Source organism: Prinia subflava, chromosome 2 (genome assembly GCF_021018805.1).
Source record: "Prinia subflava isolate CZ2003 ecotype Zambia chromosome 2, Cam_Psub_1.2, whole genome shotgun sequence".
Taxonomy (NCBI): domain Eukaryota; kingdom Metazoa; phylum Chordata; class Aves; order Passeriformes; family Cisticolidae; genus Prinia; species Prinia subflava.
Window position 1 is genome coordinate 95,579,088 of NC_086248.1, and position 10,542 is coordinate 95,589,629.

A 10,542-nucleotide genomic window follows, 5' to 3' on the forward strand; every position below is an offset into this window, starting at 1 on the left:
CCGCCCACCGCCGCTCCCGCCCACCGCCGCTCCCGCCCCCGGCCGCTCCCGCCCACCGCCGCTCCCGCCCCCGGCCGCTCCCGCCCACCGCCGCTCCCGCCCACCGCCGCTCCCGCCCGCGGGCTCTCGGTGCGCGCAGCGGCCGCAGTCGCCATGAGCGGCCCGTGGGGCGCGGCGGGCCCGGCGCGGCAGGCCTGGCTATGGGGGGCGGCGGCGCTGCTGGCGCTGGGCGCCCTGCTCGGGGCCTGGCGCTGGGCCGGCCCGCGCCGCCGCCGCCGCCTGCAGCGGGTCGGGACGGTGCTCAGGCTCTTCGTGTACCCGGTGAAGTCGTGCCGGGGGGTGTCGGTGCGGCGGGCGCAGGTGACGCCGATGGGGCTGCGCAGCGGGGACCTGCGGGACAGGTAGGGGCTCTGGCGCCGGGGGCTCCGCGCTTGTCGGGTGTTTGTTTTCCCGAGGGCCTGGGAAGGAGCACCTGCCGTGCGGGTGCTGCCGAGCCCGGCACTGACGCTGTTGGGCGCCCTGGTGCCCTGTCCCGCCGCAGGTTCTGGCTCGTGACCAGGGAGGACGGGCACATGGTGACAGCTCGCCAGGAGCCGCGGCTCGTCCTGATTTCTGCCGACTGTGAGGACGGGCACTTGATCTTGGACGCCAGGGACATGGACAGGATAAGGGTGCCTGTAAAGCTGCCCCAGACAAACCCCGTCCGCAACTGCAGGTACGGAAGGAGTCTTTTTCTTTCCCCCTTCCCTCTCTCTCAGTACTGACTTTCTCATGTGCTTTTCTTTTCAAGACTGTGTGAGGCTTCACATTTTCTTGTGCAGAAATTGGAGTGTAAAAATTCAGTACCTCTGTATCTTTTCTGTGTGGGTGTTTCTCATCATCTGCCTAAGAGAGACAGACTTCAAACCAGAGCCTGTACTGATAAGACAAGGCACAGCGGTGTTAGTAGGTTTAGATTAGCTCTCAGGAAGAAATTCTTCACTCTGCGGCTGGTGAGGCACTGGCACAGGTTGCCCAGAGGAGATGTGGATGCCCCATCCCTAGAAGTGTTCAAGGTCAGGTGGGGTGGGGCTCTGAACACCTTGGTCAGTGGAAAGTGCCCCAGTTTATGCTAGGACAGTTGTCCTAGGAGGTCTTTAAGGTTGCTCCTCATCCAGACTGTTCCGTAATTCTGTGAAATCCTCTGCCATGTATTACACAGGAGGCCAGGAGTGGTTCTCATAACAAAAGCTCTGCTTTTAATCTTTCACCAAAAACTGGTGAAAACAAATCTCAGGAAAAGATGACAGAGTATTGAAGACTGTGCATTACACATCTGCCAAATGGACTGTGATCTTCTGTCTTCACAGAACATCGTGTTGCTTATTTGCTTTTACTTCTAGTGTTTTTGTTCTTGCTTGGGTGAGCAGCTGCATCTCAGAGCCTCAGTCCTGCACTTTGGTATTTCTTGATCACAACTACTATGTGCATCAGCATTTTTGTGTGCATGCTGGCTGTTCAGAGCTGGTGAGATGTTGGAGTTTAGATTCCCTGACCCGTCTTTAGCCATTTAACTGAGGGGTCTCAGTTTAAAACTTGATAGTCCAAGGCTTACTCTGAGGTCACGAGGGAAAGAGCAGCATCCCAGGGACTTAGGGCATTCCCTGTAGGTGCTACCCCAAAGGATTTTCAGGTGGATGGGTTACAAACAGTGATTTAGCTGTGTACTTGGAGTTTTGTTGTATGAGTGCAGGCCTAGTTATTTTATTTATGTGTAGAAATCCATGCTGGAAAACTGCCAGCAGGAACAGGAAAACCTTTTCTCTGGTAAAATGTCAATTAATATGTAAGCGTTTAGAAACTGTAAGTGGTGTAAGGCCTTAGAAAGATAAGGCCCTACAAAGATACTGTAAGTGTTTGTTCTTTGGATAGCAGAGATGGTTAGTGCACCAGCTGCTGTAATTGTAACTAAAAGAGTGCTGGCAAGGAGCTGCATTGGCTTGCTTTTCGCAGAGGTCTGTTGCTGTGGAAACCATTGGTCAGCATAGCTCAATATCTCTGTTTATACAAGGCAGCTGCAAGTTCCAAATGCTAGCATTTCTCTTGGAGAAATGGAACAGATTTTTACAAACCTGTGCATAAAGCCAATGTGTTAGCCAATGGCACAATGTGTTAGCCAATGGCACATGTGCTGCAAAACCACGCAGTTTGCGAGATGTCATTTTTCTAAAGTTTGTTGTGTCACTAGAATATTTTAAATAGCCTAATATGTTGCAGTAATGAAAAGTTAGCTTGGATTTCTTGGATCTTCCAGTTTTAGAGCACGGTGATTTGTTCTTCTGGGGTTTTTTTCCTTTCTTTGCCTTAGTAAATTTGCCTTCAGATGGGTGCTCATGGGAGCTCATGCACCATGAGCTAAAGCAGTGCCTTAGTACCTCTGGGTGCATACAGCTGTGCATGTGTTGATCTTGAAAACTGCTAAGTCCACTTGCAAATTTTACATAGGTATTTAAACATCCTGTCCTTGAGAGAGTCAAATATGGGACCAAAGCCATTGTATAGGTGCATTTTTTGCTTGTGCAAATACTAGAGTGTTTCCCTCTGGCTAGGAAACCTTGTGCTCTTCACCTGTGCCCTTTGTCAACGTGTGTTGTAACGCTTAAATTGCATGACCTGTTCCCATGGATCACTGCAGCACTGAGTGCTTAGGACTCCACTTCCTTGTGCTTCCCCTTAGTGCTTCCACTTCCTGAGTGGAAGGCAGTAGTGTTGGAGGCTGTAAGAGCCTTGCCTCTCTTGCCCTGCCAGTCAAAAGCCATGCAGGAGCTGTGGGATGGAGGGAGGAGAAAGGCAGTTGAATGCTGTCTGGAGCAATGACATTTAATTCCAGCCTGTGTCGCAGGGTAGACACAGGAATCCCAGGAAAATGGAGCAGGGATATTGGTGCCAGCACCCGAGTGATCAGGGTCTTTACTCCCTCAGATGAGTAAAGAAGGGCTCCTAGGAGCTGGGCTCAACCTAGATGAACTGCATGGGCCTCTGGATGCTTCAGGCTGCCCAGGGTGTGATTGCAGATAGGAAACTGCAGTGCGTTTGGGTCAAAATGGCTACTTTGAAAAGTGTAACAAAACTACTCCTAGCTGATGTTAAAGTTTATTGAAAGACTGACTCAAGGTTTTGCTTTTCTTGCCAGGAAAATGCTCCTTGCATAAACTTGTTTGCATTCTGCTGGCAGTGGCTTCTTGTGCCCCATGGACTTTGTTTCTGTTACAAATCTTTAACCTGTCTTTAAGATACTGAGCTATTTTGTATGTGAAGTCGGAGCTGAAGTGTCTCACCCATCTCTGGCTGAAGTTTGACAGCACTAAAATCTGATGAAAAGTTTCCTTAACAGTTAGGGACATCTTAATTAATAACATTTGTATATATCAGTCGTGGTAACTAATCACAACATTTCAGACTATTGTTTATTTTCTGAAATTAATTACCTTTCAGTTGATTTCTCTGTAGGAATCATTTGGTGTAGCAGTCACATGCAAATGCAAGCACAGGCCCCTTTTCCCCTCAAAGTAGAGCAAGCAGGTAGGTTTGTTACTGTCACTGATGAGGCAGTTGGCTCTGGGCACATTAACACTATTTCAGAGCTGGTTCAGAGCTGATATTGTCTGGTCATGTCCATGCTCCTTAGCTTTCAAAACACTGTGGCCACAAGGAGATTGCCCTTTGGGAATGATTCATTTTCTGGATATTGCTCCCACTATTAAAACACGGTTTTTGCCTTCAAATAAGGAGCTTCCTTGAATTTTCATGTTCCAGCTAACTTGTCGATGTGTTGTGACTCTCCAGGGTGTTTGGACAGGATATCCAGGGCAGGGACTGTGGTGATGAAGTGGCTCAGTGGATCACCACCTTCCTCAACTCAGAGCCCTGTCGACTGGTGCACTTTGAGCCCTCCATGGTGCCAAGAAAGTCCAAGGACACGATAGCCCTTTTCCGAAACACCGATGAGGTAAATGAGTGCTCTTTTTCTCAGAAGGGTGTCCTTTTAACCATTTCCACCCCCCAGAACCTGCCCCTGCCATCTGTGGTGATTGAGCCCACTTTAGCAAGGTGTGTAGTTGTGTACTAAAACCATGTGAGTAGTCTTTTCTGTAAAGAGGTGACTTGCTTAATTTTTACTTCAATTTGGTTTTAAGCTATTGACCATTCACAGCTAAAGGGTCTGAAACTGATACTTGAAGAGGAACTATTACACTGCAGAATACAATACCCTTTTGTGTCTCAATGAATAGAAAAAAGTTACATCTTCAAGGATGTTTTGGTGGTGTAATCTGTGTTGCATGCAAACATTCCTCTCCCTATCCCTTGTTAGGTCTGGAAGTGTACAGATACAAGTTGTGTTACTTTGTATTTTGTTTAGAAGAATGATGTTTAGACAGACTGGTTATAATTGTGGGCCTGGGAATTAAAATTCAAAGGAAGTTTCAGAGGTTTTATCTCTTTCTGTGGAAGAGGCTTGAAGGTATGATATTAGAGAAATATAAGGGAAAGGTATGGAAAGGAGATGCTGTGCTCAGACATCCTTATGTAATTATAACCACTGCTGCCCTTCTTTTTTTCTGAACAACTCTCAGGGGAAGATGCTTTGAATTGTATGAAATGTAAGGTTTTTAAACAAATTGAAATTGTGAGTACTTTGCTTTTGTGATGTTATTGTCTCTAGGGCATCAAAGTCTTGCTTGTTGCACAAAGACAAGAAGGTATAGTCAATTACAGACTTTTATAGATGTGCATTTGTTAGGTAAGGACACTGAGACCAATACAAACACAATATTTCAGCAAAAGGGACATAAGATTAGGAGGGATGATGTTCTGGGATCGTAGCAAGAAAGAAAAGGCTGATTTTTTTTGATAGTTATTTCAATGCTCATCATATTGTGGTTGAAAGGCATGTACAAGAATGGAGTAAGAATAATATAAGAGAAAGGCAGGAGGGTTATACACTAAAATTCTTACCAAAATGTCTTTTTTTGTTTTTCTCCCCCCACCTCTGTGGAACTCCACTTCTTGGAGGTTTAGAGGTTTTTAAATACTGTTCATGGGCCTTGTTTGCTAATATGGCCCTCCCACTGCCCAGGCATCCCAGACTGATGAATGGACAGCTGTGAGTGTGGGCTGTTCTGGATGTGGAACTCCCTCTGGTGTTGTGATAAGGCAATTTGAGCACACAAAAATTGCCGTGGTGACTGAAATAGGGAAGTGCACGTTGTTTTCCCTGTTAACCTGCTTTCAGGAAAATCAAAACTTGAATGGAGCAGCCTAAAAGGCCATTGGTTCCATTGCCTGTCTTTGCCATGCAGTGACTGTCCTCCCGTGGTCTTACAGCAACCTTAGGATTTGGTGATGTTTCTTTCTGTAGGTTGCCTATCCTGACTGCAGCCCAGTCTTGATCATCTCTGAAGCTTCAATGGACGATTTAAATACCAGGCTGGAAAAGAAAGCTAAGATACAGAACTTCAGGCCAAATATTTTTGTAACAGACTGCAGTGCTTTTGAGGAGGTAAAATAACTGTCTTAAATGTTTATTTGAAGGCTTGGTTGTGTTTCTTTGTAACTCAGTTGCCTTGTGTGAGGGTGCCAACAAGGGCGAGGAAAGCTGCTATTCTGTGATTTTTACGACTCAGTTCCAGAGAGATAAAGCTTCAGCTCACATCAATGCATATGAAACATTGATGGAGGACACAGGTCTATGAATGATTATTTCTCAAATTGAAGAAATTCCTAAAGCAGGACTAGATTTTTATCTCCACGAAGATTTGCAATAGAAAGCTTGTGTAGATGAGAAGCAAAAACTTTCTTCCCCTAAAAATTTCCTTTCTGCAAAACTGTAGATTTACCAGAGGCCCCAGGTCAGATTATCACCCATACAGTAAGAGTAAATTGCTTTAGGTTCAGTGCTTCAGACAAGTGTGTGTTGCAGAACAGGATTCATTACTTGTGTGTCTCTCCTTTTGGATGGAATTATTAGCGTGTCCTGAATTGGATAAATGCAGGTACAGTAGGGTTTTCATTATAGTACTGTAGTGTAACTATGCATATTTTGAAGGTGCTAGTAAAGGTGATCATCTGGAATGATGCACCTTTTTGTGAATGACTCTGCCACTTATGGAAAAGTAGTTGCATGTGCTTGTGTCTAATATGTGCCTAATATTTACTTCCCTCAGGACACCTGGGAGGACATTCTTATTGGTGATGTGGAGATGAAAGGGACTGTGTGTTGTGGCAGGTAAACTTTGGAGACCTTTATTTTACACAGGAACCAAGAGGTTGATGATAAGAAGCCCTGACTGATCTGGCACTGTCTGTCATTGCAGGTGTATTTTAACAACCGTTAATCCAGACACTGGGGTCATCGACAGGAAGGAGCCCTTGGAAACATTGAAAAGGTTATAAAAACAGCACTTTTTCTTAGACTGTGGGAGAGGGTTTAGGTTAGGCCCCAAGAGATGTTAGACTAGTGTTTTAAAAGTGGTTTGAGGTGTGTGTGGGACATAATGCAGTGTGAAGGTCTGTGTATATTGGCTTCCAGTCTACTTCTTGCAGTTCTGTGTGGTAAGAAAATTCAGGAAGTTCTCTTCTTTCTTGCAAACTTCACATTCCCTGTCTCTTTCATATGTGCTACAGTGAAAACTTGAGCTAACAGATACTTAAGGTACCTAAAGGTCTAACTTTGCTTCTTTGACTTTCCTTTTTATAAAAATTTTTTATTTTAAACATTAATATATTAATGAATGTTTTATATTAAACATGAATGACTGAATACAATCAAGCTTATTTCCCTCCACTTGAACTGCTTGGTTCTCTGAACTACAATATTTATTTAGTTTTTAGCCTAGTATGATGACCAAAACAAGGCATCCTTATTTGCATGTCCTCTCTTTCATCACTGATATTTTGATGTGTAGGTTTTGCTGCCACTTATTCTAAAGAAGGCCTTTCTCTCTGCAGCTACCGCTTGTGTGACCCATCTGAGAAACACATTTACAAAACCAGCCCTCTCTTTGGGAAATACTTTGCTGTTGACAAAACTGGAACGATTCAAGTTGGAGACCCTGTGTACAAGATTATCTGGGAATGAAGGAGCCTTTGATCAGAAGATGCTTTTTCTCTTTGACATGCAGATTGGTTTTTTATGTACACAGTCACCAGCATAACTTTTTCTTCTTCCTTGCAATATTTTTTTGTGCTTTTTAAGGTGCAGGAGGTTCTTTGAGGCTGTGAAGTGCCAGTCATTTCAGATCATGTAATCTACTGGCACACCTGTAGTAACCACATCTTTGGTTTTCCTGGAGGCTGTGGTAGAAGAAACTGATTCATGACAGACTTCACAGCACTACTGTGAGCATCACACCTTCTAAAATTTCCTGTCAACTGCAATATCAGAATCCAAATTTTTTGTACAAGGGTTTGCATCATGTGTTTGATACATTTAGTGCCTATAAAGAGCCACAAAAACAGTCATGCCAAGCACAAAGATTGTTTGTCACAGAGCTGCCTTTACAAATGATCATGGAGTGCAGATGGCAGGGTTCTGCTTCCCTCCTTTGGTCCTAGTCTTTGTGATTCCACCCTCCTTTGGTCCTAATCATCTCGCCCTGTCTATGTCCAGAGGTGGTTTTTAGTAGTGTTTCTGTATTTGAAGTTGTTTCCTGAAGATTTCTGCTGTCTCTTGAGATTGGATTAACATCAGAAGGAGGACTCTGAGCTGACTAAATGATAGTCAGGTCTAGAGGTGGAGGTGCCAGGTAATGATGTGTAAGGCTGTGGGCTTGTTTAGTTTGTGACCTCTGCTTGACAGTTTGCACTGTTGATTTTTTATCCTGTGAACAATACCATAACACTGAGGCTGTAGAGCAGTGATGCATTTGCTAACATAGCAGTAGAATTTCCAGTTTGATGGAAAGAACTGGATGTTCACTGTGTCAGAGACCTCGTGCACATTGGAGGGGAAGGAAAGCCGTAGGGAGTGATCTGATGTTGAGCCTGCTCTGTTCAAGCTGCTGTCCAGGCCAATATTGTAGGGCTGATGCACAGCTCCTCTCTGGCTCAGTGGATCCCCTTCTGTAGAAAGTTAGGCTGCTAAGCAGATGTTTGGGAAGCTGCAGTTTGAGCATGTTAACATCCTTACTGGTTCTGCATTTAAACCTCTGGTTGTCCCCCAGTCCTGCTCCAATTTAACCAAAATGTCAGCTGTTTGTAGGAAGCTGATAGTTATATTTTTTACTGCACAAAACAAATAAGGGAGAAAACTAGTTTAATTATGACAGTGTCATCTTTTCTTTAAATGTTATATGATTTTTTTTTTAAAAAGTGGCTTCCAGGACAAAAGCCTGCCATCTTTCAAATGCTTGTCTGCTTGTTTCTTTTTTTAATGGATTACTAAATTTGAAAAGTGTTGCCCTAGCCTGAAAGAGGAATCAAATTAAGTGTGAAGAAGGACAAATATGATCCAGTCTGATGTTTAGATTATTCATTTTCTGTTGTAAGTATGAAAAGGGAATTTTGCTGCATGTTCATAATTCAGACCTGTAAAATGAGCTGTTGAGCTTCGAGAAAGTGCAGGGGGATGTGTGTGACAAGCCTGAAGCAATCATGTAGGGGAGGTACTTACTGATTACTTGTGAACTCCGACTTGCTCTGAATGCCATCTTGTCAGCAGGATGCTCTGTAAGTATTAAGTTTTCCTGGGACAGACAAGAGCCCTGTTTGAAGTGCATGTTGTATATTTGTGCATTGCTATGCCTGATGCAGCAACTAGTGGGAAGAAGTGAGAGAAAAAGCATTGTTTGAAAAGGAAAAGAATTCTGAGGTTCACTCTTAAAAAGCACATCTTGAAAGTTCCTAATGTTTAAAGCTGAAAGGTTGTGGAATTCCTGATGGTGTCATTAAGCACAGGCAGCCTGCTGGCCTGCCAAAGCAATTAGTTAAGAGTGTGTCTCTTCATTAAGTCAAAGAAGCGGAAGGAAAAAGAGCTGATTTCGTTGCTTCTGGCCAAATGTATTTTTTCCACTGTTGTTCTAGCAGCACATCAGCATTTATGTAACACAAATTGCATGCTGTAGATCCCATTGCCTCTCATTAGGCTGCTGTGGATGGGGCTGATTTGGAAATGGGGCTGTCTGCAAGGAGAAACTGCTGTCTGCGTTCCTGTTTGGGAGAGGCCATAGATCTAAACCCCTGATTTACTCCTGTAAAGCCTCTTAGCAGAATATGGCTGGAATCCCAAAACAGCTGTGCATCTGAGCACAACATGGTTCACAGATGACACTTAAATCAATTATGTGGCCGTTTTGTGAAGCTGAGAGCATGAATTAGAACATTGCCTATCTTCATATAACTGTTGATTTCCTGTAACTGTAGGAATTGTGTTTGATTTTATTGAAGCAATTTAGAAAAGTGACTGAAAATGTGTCAATCATAAGCCACTGTTTTTTAAATTGTGTATTTAAACAATTGTTAATTTTTTTAACTCCAGAGATAGAAAACAAAAGTATAAACTTCTAATGAATCCTACATTCTTAAAGTGTAACGTGTTTGTGAGTTGGTTTTTTTTATTTTCTGTTTCAGCATTTAATTTTGACTACTCTTACCAGGATCTCATATATAGTTAATACTGATGATTGTCTTTTTTAATCCTACCTCTGAGTTCAGAAATATATGCAGTTAACCAAAGGATATGTGTAAGAGAACAGAACCATCAGATGTAAGTGGTCATCACACTCAGTTTTGCAACCCTTATGATCTAGATACTGGAGAAGACATTTACAGACTTTTTTTTTCCAGAAATGTATGAAAACAGGAGGAAATGGGTTTAAAAATATGAGAGTTTACTCGAGTCAATCCATGTTGTGTCTCAGAGTATAATACCAAAACTTTTTTTTCAGCATTTATTGTTCCAATAGTTCTTGCAGAACACTGTGTATGAGAATGACAGTTGTTAAAAGCAGAAATTTCTGGGTTGCTTAAGAGTTGTGGTCGGTACCTTTTCAGACAAGTGCTCTCTCCACAAAAACCTGAGAAAGATTCTGTGTCTGCCTCCTAAGGAGAAAAACAGCCTTCCAAAGGCATCACTCTGCTGTTCTATAAGAAGACAAGAGATTCACAGATTGTGCCTCTGCAAATACCAAAAGTTTCAAACAGGGCTCCCACAGGGTGTTTTTTTCTGCTCTGTCCTAGCACCTGAAATTGCCTTTTTCTCATGCAAGAGCCACAAGAAATTCCCTGTGCTGGCTAGCTGCAGGGCTGAGGACTATACATGCAAAGTCTTTGTTTCATTTGGACAGAAGATTCTAAAAATTGATGCAGGCAATTCTAAAAAGTGATGCAGGCATAAAGCCCATGTGTGTATCAGTCTTCAGCTGGAAGAGAGGCAGCATTCGTATCTCAAATGTTCATATTTTTACACAATCTACATTGTGTTAATGTTAGCTATCTCAACTTAGAATGTCACTGTTACTAGTAATTCTTTATATTTTATCTGAAGAAATTGGTAAACTCAGTAAG

General features: G+C 43.4%; 1 protein-coding gene across 1 annotated transcript; it reads left to right on the top strand.

The window, feature by feature from the left end:
* On the top strand, positions 1–9,568 carry LOC134547305 (mitochondrial amidoxime reducing component 2-like). Its single transcript, XM_063391077.1, has 7 exons — positions 1–401; positions 542–715; positions 3,826–3,988; positions 5,399–5,539; positions 6,204–6,265; positions 6,354–6,425; positions 6,988–9,568. Exons 1-7 carry the CDS (start codon positions 154–156, stop codon positions 7,115–7,117), a joined length of 990 nt encoding a protein of 329 aa, XP_063247147.1. The 5' UTR covers positions 1–153; the 3' UTR covers positions 7,118–9,568.
* The last annotated feature ends 974 nt before the right edge of the window (positions 9,569–10,542 follow it).